Here is a 20,619-nt window from a genome sequence, read left to right on the forward strand (position 1 = left end):
CACCAGGATGCAGGTGTGACTGTCTGAGGCAGGACGTCAGATCTGTGACAATGTCTATTCCTAGGTGTGACCAGGGGCGTTGAGGAATGGATAATGGCACCAGCTTACCGGATGGGAGATGCCTAGGGGTTTTGGCCATGGCACTCTCCTGGCAGCCCCTGACGTACCTTCTGACATCCGATGCCAGATCCGGCCACCAGTACTTGTCCTGCAGGAGCGAGAGAGTCTGACTGATGCCAGGATGCCCAGTACCCAGGAAGGAGTGAGCCGACTGAATCAGGCATTGACGGAGGGATGATGGAATGTAAGTGAGGTTGGGAGGACATTCGGAAGGGGTCGGCTCGGAGACACTGGCCAATGCGATTTCATCTTCCAATCCCCACTGAATCCAAGAGAGCAGCATGCTAGGGGGCAGTATAGGCTCGGGCTGTTTGGATTGAGCATCCGGAGAGTGGAGGCGGGAAAGAGCATCTGCTTTAATGTTCTTGGTCCCCAGGTGGTAGGTGACCTTAAAGTCAAACCGGGTGAAGAACAGAGCCCACCAGGCTTGACACGGGTTAAGTCGTTTGGCATCACGCAGGTATTGAAGGTTCTTGTGGTCGGTGATGACTGTGAATGGGTGACGTGCTCCCTCGAACCAGTGTCTCCAATCCTCCAAGGCTAACTTGATGGCCAGCAACTCTCTGTTCCCTCGTAATTTTGTTCGCAGGCGGAGAGCTTCTTAGAGAAGTAAGCACATGGATGGAGACGTGCCGGACTACCATGCTTTTGCGACAGAACTGCTCCCACCCCGGTGGTAGAAGCATCCACCTCCACTATGAAGGGGAGATCCGGGTCCAGATGAATCAGGAGTGGTGGGAACCGGCCAGGAGGTGATGGCTTCCACCTTACCCTCTTCCATCTTGATGCCATTGGGGCTAATGACATAACCTAAGAAGCTGGTGGATTGGAGATGGAAGGAGCATTTCTCGGCTTTAAGGTAGAGGTGGTGTTGCCGGAGGGTTTGGAGAACGGTTCTGACATGGTGAACGTGCTCGGTCTCGTTCCGTGAGTACACCAGGATGTCATCGATATAGACCAGAATGAAGTAGTGGAGGTACTCACGGAACAGCTCGTTCATGTAACCTTGAAAGACCGAGGGGGCGTTAACCAGGCCATACGGCATTACGAGGTACTCGTAGTGGCCCGTGGGAGTCACGAATGCCGTCTTCCACTCATCCCCTTCCCAGAGCCGGATCAGGTTGTACGCACTGCGGAGATCCAGCTTGGTGAAGATCCGGGCCCCTCTAAGCTGCTCGAGAGCTGCTGGAACAAGTGGAAGGGGATAGCGATACTTCACTGTTACCTGGTTGAGAGCATGGTAGTCAATGCAGGGATGGAGTCCGCCATCCTTCTTGGCCACGAAGAAGAAACTGAGGCTGCCAGGGACTTGGATGGCCGAATGTAGCCCTGCTTAAGTGCTTCTCGGATGTAGTCTTCCATAGCCTGATGTTCCGGTAGTGACAGAGAGTAGACTTTGCTTTTGGGTACTGGAGCATCGGGAAGGAGGTCGATGGCACAGTCCCATGGTCGATGCGGAGGCAGTTGGGATGCCTGGCGAGGGCAGAACACATCCCTGTAGTCCAAGTACTGAGGAGGAATGGACAGGAGTTGTTGTAGGTGGGGACTCTCAATTGACTTAGACTGGAGAGATAAAGAGGGAGGTTCAAGAGCCTGGAGGGGGAGATTGGGGAAACATCTGTGGAAACATCCCTCTCTCCACTTCAGAACCTCACCGGTGGCCCAGGAGATGGTAGGAGTGTGTTCCACAAGCCAGGGACGCCCAAGTACAATCGCAGAAGTGGACCTCTCCAGAACCAGGAAGTGGATGTCTTCAGAGTGTAGGGCGCCGACCTTCATGCTGATGGGCCCCACAGAATGACAGCTCTTTCCCCATCCTAGAGGGCTTCTGGTGATGGAGTGGATCCGGTATTGGATGGGGTTTGTGCTCTTTCTTTTCTTGGTGACAGAGGTCGGTGGAGATGAAGTTTCCCGCTGACCCAGAGTCAAGGAATGCAGGGACTGTAATAAATTGAGTGCCAGTAGTCAGTTCAACAGGAGTAGTGAGTGGTTTTAACTGATTTTGAGGATAAGAAATAGCACTCACCGTGGGGCGTGTTGGACGAATGGGGGATGCAGGTAGCGCATGCCCCAGTTGACCGCAGTACAGGCAGAGACCCTGGGTCAGGCGGCGTTGTTTCTCAGAGTGGGAGAGTCTGGAATGATCCACCTGCACGGGTTCTGTGGCTGGTTCTGGAGAGGGGAAATCCTTCTCTGGTCGGCGGTGGCAGTTTAAGGAATCCTGAACCTGCGTGTCGCGACTTGAATGGCCTTCCATATGAAGGATTCCAACCCCACCGCGTCATCTACAGTGGCCAGTTGTAGATGAAGTCCCGGCTCTAATCCCTGTCTGTAGGTGGTTAGCAGGGAACGCTCGTTCCACCCACTGACAGCAGCTAGAGTACGGAAGTGCAGAGTGTAATCATAAATGGAGTCTTTACCTTGCCTCAGATGATAGAGGTGCTCACCCGCCGTGTCATCTCCTAATGGCTTGCCAAACACTTCTCGGAAGTGAGCGGTGAAGGAGTCGAGAGAGCTGAGAACCGGGCCGTTCTGCTGCCAGAGGGAGTCGGCCCAACGGAGCGCTTTGCCTGTGAGTAGGGAGATGATGAAGGCGATTTTAGCTCTTTCCATTGGATGGCGGTGGGGTTGCATCTCCAACGCAAGGGAGTATTGCAGCAGGAAGCCATTGCAGTCTTCTGCCAAACCAGAGTAGGGGGAAGGAGTGACCATGGGACTGGCAGAGCTCATGCTTTCCGATCCAGGCGGCGCGTGAAGTGCCGAGGTGGGTTGCGCGGTGGCAGCGGCCTGAGATGCGGTGGTCTCGGTGGAGTGCAGGGAGCACTCTTTGCAGCACGCTGACCAGCTGTTGAATGGGGTCAGCGCCTGTAGACTCCATGCTGCTTGTCGGTCTGGTCTTCTGTCACAAACACCAGGGACAAACGGAGTAGTTAAACCCTGGGAGGGGTATGTTTATTGTGGAATGCAAAAGCGGGTGGAAAAGGAAAGAGAGGAATACTCAGCTTGGCACCCACAGCGACTGAAGGGTTGCGGCAGATGGAGCCAAGATGAGATGTCCTCGCGGAGGAAGGAGGTAAGTGGTGATGGGGAACTGAACAGAGAGGGAAAGAAGGGAGAACTGGAAGGAATGACGGAGTTAAAGAGTCGCAGGATTACTTGGGTTATAGCTAATGTTGTTGCTAATGAGTCAGCGTCTTCATGTGAGACCAGACAAGGAAGGGGTGAGAAAGTGGTGAATAAATAGGGGAAAGTGGTGAATAAATAGCGTGTCCACAGAGAACAAGGTGCAGGTGAACTCAATTGAAATTCGGGTGAGTGAGTGCGCTGGCAAGGGGTGGAGTCTGGTGCGCCAGTGACAATACCTAGCTGGACCAACCATATATATATATAGATATATATATATATTCAAATTCAATACAAAATTTTATTTGTCACATACGAAATCATACACAGTACGACATGTAGTGAAATGCTTTTTATGACTGTCTTACATAAAAGAGGAAAGAGTAAAAAAAAGAAAATGTGTGGACATGAAAGATAGGGGATATAGTTAAGAAGTATAGGGAAAAATAGGGAAAAAATTAAATGGTAGAAATCACAATGAAAAAACAAAACAAAAAAAAATCTTGAAAATCAAGTGTCAGATATGCATATGCAAATATATGTCTATGTATGTATATATAACAAATATAAAAATATAAAAACAAAAACAAAAAATATATATGTATATATACTGTATATAGTACAATATAGTATATGTATAGTATATGTGAAAAATAAAACAGTATAAATAAATATATGTGTAGACTATAATGTACAGAAGATACAGTATATGAATATATGTAGATAAAATGGTCAACATTATATATATATATATATATATATATATATATATATATATATATATAGCTCTGGAAAAAAATAAGAGACCACTGCATAATAAAATAATACAAAATAATCAGAATAATCAGTTTCTTATGTTTTTTTTCTTACAGGTGCATGTATTGGTGAGATGAACAGTTTTGTTTCATTTTTTGTGAACTGCTGACAATATTTCTCCTAAATTCAAAATATAACTATTCTTATTCAGAGTGTATATTTAAAGAAAATGACAACACATCAAAATAACCCTTTAATAACACTTTAATAACACTTTAATAACTCGATTAAAACAAAATGCAAATAATTTGCAAACAAATTGTGTTAATGCTTTGGCTAAATAACATTAAGAAATCAGTATTTAGTGGAATAACCCCGATTTGCATGCGTTTTGGCTCCATGCTCTCCACCAGTTTTTCACATTGCTGTTGAGTAACTTTATACCATTCTTTTTGCAAAAAAGCAAACAGCTCAGCTTTGCTTGATTGTTTGTGATCATCCATCTTCCTCTTGATGACATTCCAGAGGTTTTCAGTAGGGTTCAAATCTGGGCAGTGGTCTCTTATTTTTTTTCCAGGGCTATATATATATATATATATACAGTATATATATATATATATATGTATAGATATGTATAGATAGATAGACAGACAGATAGATAGATAGATAGATAGATAGATAGATAGATAGATAGATAGATAGATAGATAGATAGATAGATAGATAGATAGATAGATAGATGTACACTACTTACAAAAAGTTACGGATATTTGGCTTTTGAGTGAAATTTATGGAAAATGTAAAAAGTTCACGCTACAGTGATATTATATCATGAAAATAGGGCATTTAAGTAGAAGCATGCAATGGTGATTTCCTCATCTCAAACAATTTATTGAAACAAAAGTCAACAACAGTGGTGGGTATACCACAACAAAAAATGTCAATGTCTCAATAATTTGTCATGTGCCTTTGACCATCAATTACAGATTGACAATGACATCTCATGCTGTTCACGAGTCGATTTATTGTCTGATGAGGCATGGCATTCCACTCTTCTTGAAGGGGCGGCCTTCAGGTCACTTAGGTTCTGGGGTGCAGGGTTACGAGCCTCTACACGGTCTGGAGAAAGTGCAGGGCACTCCATTTGAGGTACCCCAGCCTCCAGCAGCCCTTCCCTAATGATGCAACCTCGATGAGCTGGAGCATTGTCATCCATGAAGATGAAATTACGCCTGTGTTGTTCATGCAGCGGCACAATGACTGGATTAATGATATTATTCAGGTAGTACTGGCTTGTCACTATACCATTCACAAGATGTAGGGCAGTTCTGTATTGAGTAGACACACCTGCCCAGATTGTAACACCACCACCACCAAAGGCTCGTCTGGTGACAACTGTGGCTGATGCATAGCGCTCTCCTTGACGTCTCCAACATCGTTGGCGGCCATCATTTCTGTTCAACATGAAACGACTTTCATCAGAGAACAGCACTGAGGCCCACTGGTCCCTCGTCCACCTGTGCCTGGTGGTCTGGTCAGGTACCCTTGCAGGTCATCTAGCACGCAGACCACGCTGATGTAAACGGTTTCGAATGGTCCGACGTGACACTTGGGTGCCTCTCACCTCCCTTAAATGTGCCTGGAGTTGAGTGGCATTCATCATCTGGTTCCGCAGGGTACTGTTCACAATGAAGCGGTCATCAACGTGGGATGTGGCCAAAGGACATCCACTTCTATGCCTTTCTGTGACTCTTCAAGTCTCTCTGTATCTCTGTTGCAACCTGCTGATGACACTCTGTGACACTCTAAGCTCAGTGGCCACTTCCCTCTGAGAACATCCTGTTTGAAGCCTCTCAATGGCGAGGTACTGTTGATCAATTGTTAGGTGTTGTCATGGTCTCATGATGTCAAAATGTGAACAGCATGATGAAGAGGATTGTTTAAATACCAATTCTAATTGAACCAGAAAATTTATTGGTCGATTCATGGATCAAACACCAGTTGTGAATTTTGCCGTTAAGCACCTTGTTAGACAACAGCAAGTTATGCAAAAAGTACTGAAACACTGAACAGTTGGACATGTGCATTCAAAAGTGTAGAGAAGGCCTTATAGTGCATTTTAGGTGCATCCTGAAATTTCACCCGAAAGCCGAATATCCTTAACTTTTTAGTAGTATACTACTAACAAGTTAAGGATATTCGGCTTTCGGGAGAAATTATATACATCATTATACATCATTTCCATCAAAATCATTATTTCTAACTCTGACCTGTTCTTTGGCTATATTTTCTATTAAGACAATTTCATATAATATATATATATAGATAAGATAAGATGGATAGATAGATAGATAGATAGATAGATAGATAGATAGATAGATAGATAGATAGATAGATAGATAGATAGATAGATAAAAGGAAGGGAAGAGAGCAAGAGGGAGAAAAGAAAACAGGAAGAATAAATAAATAAATAAATAAATATATATTTATTTATTTATTGTTATTGTATAACTTTTTAATTTTTCATGTACAACTGCCCAACATCAACACTGCTTTAACAAAGAGCGAAACAGAAAGACTTATTTGCCATTAAAACAAAAATGTCACACCATTAGTTGTGACAATGATACTATGTCTCACAGATCACTAATAGAGAGAAGGTGGTTCTCAAAGTTATGTGAACTAATTGCTCCCCTTCTTTAGCTGAAGATCAATGTCAGCATAGTCATACCTTTAGCTGTACATGTTAGATATGCATCCAGTTGTTTGGAGGTCTCCTGTGTGTGCACATGTTTGATATTAGAGAAGAAATCCTCTTCATCGGAAGTGTATGAGGAGTAAGTTACCATACATACTTCATGGCACAGGCACTATCCATTTCAAGCTTTTACCAGAGATTAAAAGAATACATAGCTCAATATGCTTCCGCAGGTTGGCTGGAGAGTTTTTGTAGGCTGTGATGTGGTTTGTTTTCGGTAAACAAAAAAACATTAAAAACAAAAAGAATCCTTACTCTTTTCTAAAAACTGGAACATACTGTCTAAGTATGGCCATGGATGCATGCACTGCGCCAATGATCTGTCTTCGTGCATTTTGCCACCAATTGATCAGAGTTCAAAAAATGACGGAAAACCATTGAACTTCACGACATGTGACACTACAAGAGTGAAAAAAAAATCATCCAATGATTAACATTACTACTTTCTACTCAATGGCCTTGACAGTAATGTAGTGGAGTAAAAATACAATATTTGTCTTCCAAATGTAGTGAAGTTAAAGTAACAAGTTTCCAGAAAAAATAATACTCAAGTAAAATACAGATACTCAAAAAGTGTACTTAAGTACAGTACTCAAGTAAATGTACTTCGTTACTGCCCACCTCTGCACTTTTGCAAACAAACACACACATTGTACATGGGTCACTTAAGTCCTGTCTTCTTGTCATTCGTTCTTGTATTTGTTGTTTTGTTTGTCTACAATGTCTTTTCTTGTGAGAAAAAAACAAAAACAAAAAAAAAAACAATAACATCTTACTTTTTTGTGGAATGTCCATGAGTCAGGCTCTTGTTATGATAAATAAATCAGTGATTCTCTTTCTCGACTGGTCCCCCATCTTTCAGGGAACTAGTAAGGTAAGCATCACTGTTCTCTATTCTGGCACCTAGGTGGTGGAAGGAATGTCCTCTAGATGTTAGAGCAGCTATGTCACTGGCTGTCTTCAAACTACGTGTAAAGACGTACTGCTTCCTAAAATACATAAACTAACATTTGTTTTATTTCTAAAGAAAATAAGAAAATACAAATTATACAAATGTAATTATCTCCCAACAGTCCTATATAGTTCACATTCTACTGTGTACCATATCTTGTTCTCTAGGGGACATAACATTTAGGCTGGTGAGTCTGATAAATAAGTGAGTTGATAAACATGTTTGTTAGCTGTGATTACTTGGCCAACTTGCCCATTCCCAAGGAGGCAATTTAAAGTAACCGCTGATGGTCTCTGAGCACCAGGAGAGCAAATTGAGCCCTTAGTGGACAGGAGCAAAAGGCTAGAGAAAGGTGTCTGAATACAGTATATCCATAATCACCTCCCTTGAGAATCACTGATCTTGCAACACTTAAACTGTATGTAATCAACAACAACAGGAATGTTATCTGCACATTAAAGGCCAGCCATCTTTTACATGTTCCTATGTGTTTTTATGTTTTTAAGTGATATAAAGTACGTATTTTTATTGATAAATAAAGTTATGCACATGTGACACATGGAGTGCAGGTAAACGTGAAGTAAAAAGATTTGTCATGCTATAGTTATTACTTTTTTTGCCTATATGTGGTGCTCCTGGCTAAAGATACAATGGCCTATATGAATAGCTCAAAAACTCTTTGCATCCCTCAGTAATCAAATTGTGTCAAGACATAGATCTGGCCAAAGGTATAAAATCATTCCTAAAGCTTTGAATGTTACTGTGATAAATGGGCCATGGTCTGAGAGGTGACCAAAAACCAATAGCAATTCTAACAGAGCTTCAGACATCCTTTGCATAAAGGGAGAACCTATTAGAAGGATACAGTAACTATCTCAGAAATACTCCATTAATCAGGCCTGTTAGCATGATTGATATCTGGCAGGCACTTACGAGTGTCAAGGCCAAATCTCCAGAGAGCACCCTTACACTTTGTTTGAAAACACTAATGAGTTGCAATGATGAAATTATTGCAAGTAACTCTTGTTAGAGAGAGAGAGAGAGAGAGAGAGAGAGAGAGATTTTACATATTTCCTTATTCACATACTTATTGCACATGTACAATCTGTAATCATAGAGACACCCCTTTTTTTATCCCATGTTTATGTAGAAATACAACAAAAATGGCTTTATAATTAAGTTTATGCTTATCTAAGACACTTCTAATCTTTCAAGTCTCCCAACAGGCCTTTCTACTGATCTGTGAAATACCTCAGATGCACCTGATAAACAATTGATGCTTTTGGTTGCAGATTTTAACATATACTAATATTGTTTGGCTTGAACAAAATAACCCTGACCATTTCTATCCATTTTGAAATCATCCAATTACTGCATAATTAGGTTTTGGAGTTTTAATATACACTATATTGCCAAAAGTATTCGCTCACCCATCCAAATAATCAGAATCAGGTGTTCCAATCACTTCCATGGCCACAGGTGTATAAAATCAAGCACCTAGGCATGCAGACTGTTTTTACAAACATTTGTGAAAGAATGGGTCGCTCTCAGGAGCTCAGTGAATTCCAGCGTGGAACTGTGATAGGATGCCACCTGTGCAACAAATCCAGTCGTGAAATTTCCTCGCTCCTAAATATTCCACAGTCAACTGTCAGCTGTATTATAAGAACGTGGAAGTGTTTGGGAACGACAGCAACTCAGCCACGGAGTGGTAGGCCACGTAAACTGACGGAGCGGGGTCAGCGGATGCTGAGGTGCATAGTGCGAAGAGGTCGCCAACTTTCTGCAGAGTCAATCGCTACAGACCTCCAAACTTCATGTGGCCTTCAGATTAGCTCAAGAACAGTGCGCAGAGAGCTTCATGGAATGGGTTTCCATGGCCAAGCAGCTGCATCCAAGCCATACATCACCAAGTGCAATGCAAAGCGTCGGATGCAGTGGTGTAAAGCACGCCGCCACTGGACTCTAGAGCAGTGGAGACGCGTTCTCTGGAGTGACGAATCGCGCTTCTCCATCTGGCAATCGGATGGACGAGTCTGGGTTTGGCGGTTGCCAGGAGAACGGTACTTGTCTGACTGCATTGTACCAAGTGTAATATTTGGTGGAGGGGGAATTATGGTGTGGGGTTGTTTTTCAGGAGCTGGGCTTGGCCCCTTAGTTCCAGTGAAAGGAACTCTGAATGCTTCAGCATACCAAGACATTTTGGACAATTCCATGCTCCCAACTTTGTGGGAACAGTTTGGATCTGGCCCCTTCCTCTTCCAACATGACTGTGCACCAGTGCACAAAGCAAGGTCCATAAAGACATGGATGACAGAGTCTGGTGTGGATGAACTTGACTGGCCTGCACAGAGTCCTGACCTCAACCCGATAGAACACCTTTGGGATGAATTAGAGCGGAGACTGAGAGCCAGGCCTTCTCGTCCAACATCAGTGTGTGACCTCACAAATGCGCTTCTGGAAGAATGGTCAAAAATTCCCATAAACACACTCCTAAACCTTGTGGACAGCCTTCCCAGAAGAGTTGAAGCTGTTATAGCTGCAAAGGGTGGACCGACATCATATTTAACCCTATGGATTAGGAATGGGATGTCACTTAAGTTCATATGCGAGTCAAGGCAGGTGAGCGAATACTTTTGGCAATATAGTGTATGTCCTACCATCAAGGCCACCTCACATATATAACTGCCAGTGGTGGCTGATGGCCTATAAGCTATGAGAAGCCAGCTGTCTGTGCAACTGTAAATACGAGCATAAAAAACTTCCATATTCAAGTTGACAACATTAGCAGTGACTGCCATTTCTTTGCTTTTCATGGAAAGAGCTAGCTATAGACCAATAAATAACAAACAAATTAACACAAATAACTAAACATTACTTAACACCCAAATTATTAGGAAATTATTCTTGAAACTGGCTAAAACTCATGCTTTTCTGCTCATTGTGATTGTAAAGTGTGGATATTTGAGTTACAGTATTCCGAATTACTGTAACTGGGTTCCTGTCAGTTCCTTGCCACCCTCCTCTGAGTTTTCTCTTCAACAACTAACTTTTTTTTTTTTTGTTTGTTTGTTTCTTTTAACAAGAAGACATGATGGAAATGCTGAGAGACATCTTAACAGGCCACAAGAGATGGTAATATTGTAGACCATCCCATTTCTCTGGGCCATAAAAAAGCTTGTAAGCTAACTCCCTCTCTGCATTTCTCAAAAGGTGAGACAACTGCTTAGAGTGAAGGCTAAATATTTTCATGATCTTGGAAAAACTACAACTTATAAGAAGTCTTTTCTGAGGTACACAGGCATGCAGATTGATATTCAACATCATCATTATACACTGCCAGCACATCATGCTTTAGATATTGAAAATATTCAAGATTCAAGAAGCTTTATTGTCATTTCAACCACATATAGCTGACGCAGTACATAGTGAAGTACATTTCTCCAGGACCTGGTGCTACATAAATATACAACATAGAGTTCAAACACAAGAACAACACAGAGCTAGGACCGAAAGTTTGTCCATTTATAAAGTATTGTCTGCTTTATAATTAATACTACTTTTTCATTCTTCTGTAGCAAAGCTGGAAAACACAATGGAAAATAGATCAACTTTTACCACATTCATTCTGGATGGCTACTATGTAATGGACAAACAGAAGCATTTGTTCATTTTTATTTTTCTCCTCCTCTATGCTGCTATTTTTATCCTGAACTCACTTCTCATTGCTGTAATCTATTTTGAAAGAACACTGCATAATCCAATGTATATCTTTGTTTGCAATCTGTCATTTAATGGCATATATGGCAGCACAGGTTTGATCCCACATCTGATATTTAATCTCACTACTGAGGAGCATAGGATATATTTAACAAATTGCCTCATACAAATCTTCTGTTTACACACTTATAATATTACTGAACTAAGTATCTTGACCGTTATGGGGTATGACCGTTATGTTGCTATTTGTTACCCACTTCACTATCATGATATGATGTCGACAAAAAAGCTTGGCGCATTTGTATTTTTTATGTGGGCTTATCCATTTGCCTTTTTTTTGCTTTACGAGTCATTCACAATACGCCTAAGCTTTTGTAAAGAAATTATACAAAAGACACATTGTGTAAATTTTGACCTTGTTAAACTATCTTGTACGGACATCACTATCCACAGCATGCTTGGACTTGCCACAGTGGGTATTACAGTCATTCCACAGATTATGATCATTTTATTTTCTTATGCACAGATTTTGCGTGTTTGCATATATTCTTCTAAAGAATGTCAAACCAAAGCCATTCAGACATGTACACCTCACATTCTTTGTGTTATGAATTATTCTGTTGGCGTACTGTTTGAAATAATTCAAAGTCGGCTAAATACTAGCTCTTGGCCACATGATTTCAGGACTTTCATGTCTCTATATTTTATGATATTTCCTCCTCTGTTAAATCCAGTTATCTATGGTATGAATGGGCATGTTATAAGAAAGCATATTCAGAAGATTTTATGTGTGACTAATGTTGCTCCCTTAAAAGATTAGATGTATAATAGTTTTTATGTACACTGAAGTCTAAGATTATTGACTGATTAAACAATAATAATAATAATAATAATAATAATAACAACAATAATATGTATTATTATTATTATTATTATTATTATTATTATTATTATTATTATTATTCAGAGCCATTAAAAAGCCATCATTGCTTAGGGCAATCTCGAAATTTAATGTACTAATTTTAGTACTTCAGTTTCAAAGAGAGACAGAGAGAGATTTAGACCCTATTTGCGTACTTAATGCATTTAATTTTTTATGTTGTCTTGTGTTCAGTGTGATCATAGAGACAAAATTTTTAATCCCACTTTTTATGTATAACTATAAATGGCTTCATGATATGCTTATAATCTGAGACACTACTAATCTTAACCTTTCAGGTCATCCTAAGAGGCCTTGTTACTGATCGGTGTAATACCTCAAATGCACTTAATAACTGTTATGACACTGCGTCCTTAATCAATACAATGGTTTCCAGCTGTGTCCAGCAAAAGGGTTTCTAATAATCAATTAGCCTTATAAAATGAGATTGAAACAGATGGTTGCTGATAATAGGCCTCTGTGTGAAAATGTAGATCTTTCTTTAACAATTATCTGATTCATTTTGTTTTTGAAATGGATAAAAATGGGGTTTTTGTTTGGAAAACAAGGAAATTTCCAAGTTATGCCAAACTTATGAATGGTAGTGTACCAACTTAGCTGCTTTGTAGCATGTGGCAGATGTTACAAATTTCATTGAATTATTTTGTAAAAGCTTTGAATGTTTGTCTTTAATGAAGATAGTCAGAGAATTAAATAGGAGTGAACACAGAATGAACACAAAATATATATATATATATATATATATATATATATATATATATATATATATATATATATATATATATATAAAAGCAACAGCAACTATATATCTCCAGCTGTGCCAGATGATGTTTGCAGTACTCCCATAATCAATATAAAAACCAATAAACTCTTACATACATTACACTTCCCTACTGAATGATTCCATGTCAATGCCCTAAAGATAATAACTGAACAAAAGAATGTCAAAACAATTATTATAAAAGCGTACAATTAGTATAACCATTCTAATCGTCTTTGGACAGGTGTGCCACACAAGATATCACAACATGCTCTGAGGCAAATAATAAAGAAAGTAAAGGAAAGGCCATAGTCACTTAGAGTTGCAGAATGACCCAAAAGCAGGAGGAAAACAGAGAACAATAAACTGCACTGCAATCATGTCAGTTTCAATCCTCCACACAAATCTCAAATCTTTAAGTTCTAAGAGGTAGAGATTTATACAAATGTTATACAGCAGCATTGTACACTACAAGAAAAACATCATGCTTTAGATGTGAAAGCATACAAACAGATCATTTAAAATATTGTTTTATTATCTGCTTTATAATTAATATTTCTTCCTTCTGTAGCAAAGCTGGAAAACAAAATGGAAAATAGATCAACTTTTACCACATTCATTCTGGATGGCTACTATGTAATGGACAAACAGAAGCATTTGTTCATTTTTATTTTTTTCTTACTCTACGCTGGAATTTTTATCCTGAACTCACTTCTCATTGCTGTAATCTATTTTGAAAAAGCACTGCATAATCCAATGTATATCTTCGTATGCAATCTGTCATGTAATGGTATTTATGGCAGCACAGGTTTGATCCCACATCTGATATTTAATCTCACTACTGAGGAGCATAGGATATCTTTAACAAATTGTCTCATACAAATCTTATGTTTACACACTTATAATATTATTGAACTAACTATATTGGCCTTTATGAGCTATGACCGTTATGTTGCTATTTGTTACCCACTTCACTATCATGATATGATGTCGACAAGAAAGTTGCAGGTATTTATATTTTTTGCATGGTCTTATCTATTAGTTGCTTTTCTGATATTTGAAGTATTCACAATACGCTTAACTTTTTGCAAAGAAATTATAGATAAGACACACTGTGCAAATTTTGAACTCATTAAACTATCTTGCACAGACATCACTATCCACAGCAAAGTTGGACTTGGTCTAATGGCTATTTATGTGATTCCACAGGTTATAATGATTTTATTCTCTTATGCAATGATTTTGCGTGTTTGCATATATTCTTCTAAGGAATGTCAAAACAAAGCCATCCAAACATGTACACCTCATCTTCTTGCTGTTTTGAATTATTTTGTTGGAGTATTTTTTGAAATAATACAAAGTCGGCTAGATTCAAGGTATTTCCCTTACGAATTCCGAAATTTCATGTCTATATATTTTATGATATTTCCTCCTCTGTTTAATCCAGTTATCTATGGCATGAGTGTTCAGGTTATAAAGAAACATATTCAGAATTTTTTATTTGGTAAAACAGTTGATCCCTTTAGAAATTAAGACAGGGTGAAAAAGTTCACACATTTTGTGTCATTGCCTTTGTTTTTCATTATGGTCATTCATGGGGCCTAATTACGTTTCTTCCACTGTTTATGGATAGGAGTCCAAGTAAAAATAGCTTTAATTTAATTAACTTAGCAATCCTTTGCTTCTAAGGGATACTTTTAATCTTAATCTTTCAGGCCTTTTTAACATGCTGGTATTTCCTGTGAAATACTTTAGATCCACTTCTGTTAAAGCTTCTGGTTTAATTGAGCTCTTGCAGAATATGTTTGTTTTTCTGCAAAATGAATTGTCTTTTCTTCTTTTCACAGACTTAAGTGTTTAATTAATTAATTAATTAATTCAGTTTTTCTGGTGACTTTTAGTGGCCCAAAACCTTTTTTAGACACTATAATTTCTTTTATCTCAACTTGCTATCCTCCTCTGTTAAATCCAGTTATGGTATGAATTCAGATTCAGAGCCATCAAAAAGCCATCACTGCTTAGGGCAATCTCCAAATTTAATGTACTCATTTTAGTACTCCAGTTACTAAAAGAGATGCAGATAGATTTATATATATGTCCATATTTGCATATTTATTGCATTTAATTTCTTATTTATGTTGTCTTGTGTTCAGTGTGATCATAGAGGCACAATTATCCCATTGTCTATGTATAGGAATAGAACTAATATGGCTTTATGATTATGGCATATGCTTATTAATCTGAGACACTTCTAACCTTAACCTTTCAGGTCGTCCTATAACAGGCATTGTTACTGATCTATGTAATACCTCAAATGCACGTAATAAACTATTATAACTCTGACCATTTCCATCTGTTTTGAAATCTTCCAATTTCTGCAGAATTAGAAGATTTAGATACCCCTCACATATATAACTACCAGTGGTGGTTGGTGGGTGTTACAACCTTTTTAAAGATGGTCTAGGGGTGAAAGGAGTAACATTGAGATTGTGGCAACTCTGTAAAATGGTGGAGGCAACCTTTAAGATAGGAGAAGCACATATTGGTGCATCCATGATTAAAAGCAAGAAAAAACTTCCAAATTTAAGCAGACAATTTTAGTAGTGTCTGCCAACAGTTAGCTAGCTAAATTTCAGTGAAGAAGCTAGCTAGACCATTAATTAACAAGCAAAATAACACAAATAACCACTTGTAACTTTATACTTACAATTTATTTACCACATTTACAAATAATTTCCATTTTTACAGATATAATTAAGAGTCACACTAGTTGTGTAAAATGGGGATGGATTAGGTTACTTAACTAACCACTATTGTAGCTCCAGACCCTCTGTGGTAATATGTTTAATGTTGAAATATCAGTCATATTTATTATTGTATTTAAGACTGCTTGTTACAACGTTCAGTCCCTTTGAGAGGTATTCCAATCATATGGGGAAGCTCTATATCTGTGTTGGACAAAGTGCATTGACAATGGAGCTCAATAATGTATCTATATTATACACCGATCAGCCATGTGAATAACACTGATTATCTCCTCATAATGGCACCTGTTAGTGGGTGGGATATATTAGGCAGCAAGTGAACATTTTGTCCTCAAAGTTGATGTGTTAGAATCAGGAAAAATGGGCAAGTGTAAGGATTTGAGTTTGAAAAGGCCCAAATTGTGATGGCTAGATGACTGGATCAGAGCATCTCCAAAACTGCAGCTCTTGTGGGATGTTCCCAATCTGCAGTGGTCAGTATCTAATGAAAATGGTCCAAGGAAGGAACAGTGGCGACAGAGACATGTGCAGCCAAGGCTCAGTGATGCACGTGGGGAGTGAAGGCTGGCCCAATGGCTGAGGTTGGGAGGTGAAGGCTGGTTCTGATCCAACAGAAGAGCTACTGTTGCTCAAACTGCTGAAGAAGTTAATGCTGGTTCTGATACAAAGGTGTCAGGATACACAATGCATCACAGTTTGGTGTATATGGGGCTGCATAGCCACAGACTAGTCAGGGTGCTCAAGCTGACCCCTGTGCACCACCAAAAGTGCCAACAATGGGCAACGTAAGCATCAGAACTGGACCACAGAACAATCAAAGAAGTTGGCCTGGTCTGATGAATCACGTTTTCTTTTACATCACGTGGATGGCCGGGTGAGTGTGTGTTGATTACCTGGGGAACACATGGCACCAGGATGCACTATGGGAAGAAGGCAAGCCGGCAGAGGCAGTGTCATGCTTTGGGCAATGTTCTGCTGGGAAACCTTGGGTCCTGCCATCCATGTGGATGTTACTTTGACATGTACCACCTGCCTAAGCATTTTTGCAGAGCATGTACACCTTTTCATGGAAACAGTATTCCCTGATGGCTGTGGCCTCTTTCAGCAGGATAATGCACCATGCCACAAAGCAAAAATAGTTCAGGAACGGTTTGATGAGCATAGTAACAAGTTTAGGGTGTTGACTTAGCCTAAGTTCCCCAGATCTTTAATCCACTCGAGCATCTGTGGGATGTGCTGAACAATTAAGTCCGATCTATGGAGGCCCTGACCTCGCAACTTACAGGACTTAAAGGATCTGCAGCTAGCATCTTGGTGCCAGATACCACAGCACACCTTCAGGGATCTAGTGGAGTCCATGCCTCGTTGGGTCAGGGCTGTTTTGGCAGCAAATGTGGGACTAAAACAATATTAGGCAGGTGGTCATAATGTTCTGTGTATTTTCGCTATTTAACTTTTAAGAATATCTCACTGTTCACTTACATAAAAATGTCCACAATGGATAGTACAGTCTGCATGAAAATCTCATTTTTAGCTGTTAGAACTCCATTGACACAGCTTTAATGGGATTCTATGGCACCTCAAAATTCACTGTGTTATAATTTGAGGAAAGATTACGTTTTTTTTATTTATTTATTGTGAGATCTAGCTAGTTAACTGTCAATACCTACACTACCATTCAAAGGTTTAGGATCACTTGGAAATTTTCTTGCTTTCCAGTTGTGCACTGAGGCATTCCACTCCTTTTTCTGTTCTGGTTAGAACCAGTTTACATCGTTCTATGAAATTTCACAGTATAGAAACAAGGCACATACTTTCTTTCTGGTCATTTTGAGCCTGTAAACAAACCCACAACTCCTGATGATGCAGATACTAAACTAACCTAAAGAAAGCCATTATAAGCTATTATTATTATTATTATTGCTCCCTTAATCAGAACAGCGGTTCTCCATCTGTGCTAGCACTATTGCAAAAGGGTTTCTAACCATCAATTAGCCTTATAAAATGAGACTGAAACAGATGATTTTATAAAATATATCTTTGTTTTTTTAATATGAATACCTAAAGTTTTGTTCATATCTATATGTGCAAAGTCAAGACATTGTGTGTAACATGTGTAACAAATTCCCCCTTTCACCAGGCCTTGCAGTTCCCAGCAGTTGAATGTTGACCTTTATATATACATAGAATTATATTATCTGTATATCTGAAAATGTACATTTTGTTGCCTCTTTCTCTCTCAGTTTTATCAAACCTTGCCACCCTCCTCTGAGTTCTATCTTTAACTACTCATCACTAAGTGGGTGATTTTTGTTTGTTTCTTTCATTTCACAACATGACATGATGAAAATGCTAAGAGACATCTACCAGGCCACAAGAGATGGTAACATTGTAGACCATCCCATTTTACTGAACTATAAAAGCCGATCATTTCATTAGGATGACCTCCTTCCCTGCATTTCTCAAAAAAGGTGAGACAACTGCTTAAAGTAAAGACTGTATTTTTCCATGATCATAAATGAAATTTGAAGTAACAACTGATGTACAGTACAGCTGAACTGAATTTTTAATGTGTATTTAATAATGGTAAAATAGAATTGTCTTACATATAGCTTTCAGTTACAAATTTCTAAAACAAACATTAGACATATTAGTACTAAGTGGGAGAATATAATTAAATGGCAGTACTTTTGATTCAGGGTTTGGGGGATTCATGCTTCATTATACAACAATTTAACAACTAAAACTGTCTTTTGTGGTGTTCTAAGTTCTAAGAGGTAGAGATTTATACAGATATTATACAGCAGCATTGTACACTACAAGAAAAACATCACGCTTTAGATGTGAAAGCATTCAAACAGATCATATAAAATATTGTTTTATTATCTGCTTTATAATTAATATTTCTTCCTTCTGCAGCAAAGCTGGAAAACAAAATGGAAAATAGATCAACTTTTACCACATTCATTCTGGATGGCTATTATGTAATGGACAAACAGAAGCATTTGTTCATTTTTATTTTTCTCCTCCTCTACGCTGCTATTTTTATCCTGAACTCACTTCTCATTGCTGTAATCTATTTTGAAAAAGCACTGCATAACCCAATGTATATCTTTGTATGCAGTCTGTCATGTAATGGTATTTATGGCAGTACAAGTCTGATCCCACATCTGATATTTAATCTCACTACTGAGGAGCATAGGATATCTTTAACAAATTGTCTCATACAAATCTTATGTTTAAACACTTATAATATTATTGAACTAACTATATTGGCCTTTATGAGCTATGACCGTTATGTTGCTATTTGTTACCCACTTCACTATCATGATATGATGTCGACAAGAAAGTTGCAGGTATTTATATTTTTTGCATGGTCTTATCCATTAGTTGCTTTTTTTATATTTGAAACCTTCACAATACGCTTAACTTTTTGCAAAGAAATTATAGATAAGACACATTGTGTAAATTTTGAACTCATTAAACTCTCTTGCACAGACATCACTATCCACAACAAAGTTGGTCTTGGTCTAATGGCTATTTACTTGATTCCACAGGTTATAATGATTTTATTCTCTTATGCAATGATTTTGCGTGTTTGCATATATTCTTCTAAGGAATGTCAAAACAAAGCCATCCAAACATGTACACCTCATCTTCTTGCTGTTTTGAATTATTTTGTTGGAGTATTTTTTGAAGTAATACAAAGTCGGCTAGATTCAAGGTATTTGCCTTACGAATTCCGAAATTTCATGTCTATATATTTTATGATATTTCCTCCTCTGTTAAATCCAGTTATCTATGGCATGAGTGTTCAGGTTATAAAGAAACATATTCAGAATTTTTTCTTTGGTAAAAAAGTTGCTCCCTTAAGAAATTAAGACAGGGTGAAAAAGTTCATACATTTTGTGTAATTGCTTCTGTTTTGTCTTCTGTTTTTCATAATGGTCATTGAAGCCTAATTATGTTTCTTCCACTGTTTATGGATAGGAGTCCAAGTAAAAATAGCTTTAATTTAATTAACTTAGCAATCCTTTGCTTCTAAGGGATACTTTTAATCTTAATCTTTCAGGCCTTTTTAACATGCTGGTATTTCCTGTGAAATACTTTAGATCCACTTCTGTTAAAGCTTCTGGTTTAATTGAGCTCTTGCTGAATCTGTTTGTTTTTCTGCAAAATGAAGTCTTTTCTTCTTTTCACAGACTTAAGTGTTTAATTAATTAATTAATTAATTCAGTTTTTCTGGTGACTTTTAGTGGCCCAAAACCTTTTTAAGACACTATAATTTCTTTTATCTCAACTTGCTATCCTCCTCTGTTAAATCCAGTTATGGTATGAATTCAGATTCAGAGCCATCAAAAAGTCCAATCTCCAAATTTAATGTACTCATTTTAGTACTCCAGTTACTAAAAGAGATGCAGATAGATTTATATATATGTCTATATTTGCATATTTATTGCATTTAATTTCTTATTTATGTTGTCTTGTGTTCAGTGTGATCATAGAGGCACAGTTATCCCATTGTCTATGTATAGGAATAGAACTAATATGGCTTTATGATTATGGCATATGCTTATTAATCTAAGACACTTCTAACCTTAACCTTTCAGGTCGTCCTATAACAGGCATTGTTACTGATCTATGTAATACCTCAAATGCACGTAACAAACTATTATAACTCTGACCATTTCTATCTGTTTTGAAATCTTCCAATTTCTGCAGAATT

The 20,619-nt window shown here is 38.7% G+C and overlaps 3 protein-coding genes across 3 annotated transcripts; all 3 read left to right on the forward strand.

The window, feature by feature from the left end:
• The first annotated feature begins 11,303 nt into the window (after window positions 1-11,303).
• LOC131369237 (olfactory receptor 4B13-like) lies at window positions 11,304-12,248 on the forward strand. Its single transcript, XM_058415748.1, has one exon. The coding sequence runs from the start codon at window positions 11,304-11,306 to the stop codon at window positions 12,246-12,248; it is 945 nt and encodes a 314-aa protein (XP_058271731.1).
• A 1,468-nt stretch (window positions 12,249-13,716) lies between these two features.
• On the forward strand, window positions 13,717-14,661 carry LOC131369173 (olfactory receptor 4B13-like). Its single transcript, XM_058415649.1, has one exon. It carries the CDS (start codon window positions 13,717-13,719, stop codon window positions 14,659-14,661), a length of 945 nt encoding a protein of 314 aa, XP_058271632.1.
• A 4,168-nt stretch (window positions 14,662-18,829) lies between these two features.
• LOC131369174 (olfactory receptor 4B13-like) lies at window positions 18,830-19,774 on the forward strand. Its single transcript, XM_058415650.1, has one exon. The coding sequence runs from the start codon at window positions 18,830-18,832 to the stop codon at window positions 19,772-19,774; it is 945 nt and encodes a 314-aa protein (XP_058271633.1).
• The last annotated feature ends 845 nt before the right edge of the window (window positions 19,775-20,619 follow it).

The sequence above is a fragment of the Hemibagrus wyckioides genome, linkage group LG18 (genome assembly GCF_019097595.1).
Source record: "Hemibagrus wyckioides isolate EC202008001 linkage group LG18, SWU_Hwy_1.0, whole genome shotgun sequence".
Taxonomy (NCBI): Eukaryota; Metazoa; Chordata; class Actinopteri; order Siluriformes; family Bagridae; genus Hemibagrus; species Hemibagrus wyckioides.

Bases quoted from the DNA above. Each gene is read 5' to 3' on its own strand.
- LOC131369237 (XM_058415748.1), top strand. From the start codon at position 11,304: ATGGAAAATAGATCAACTTTTACCACATTCATTCTGGATGGCTACTAT.
- LOC131369173 (XM_058415649.1), top strand. From the start codon at position 13,717: ATGGAAAATAGATCAACTTTTACCACATTCATTCTGGATGGCTACTAT.
- LOC131369174 (XM_058415650.1), top strand. From the start codon at position 18,830: ATGGAAAATAGATCAACTTTTACCACATTCATTCTGGATGGCTATTAT.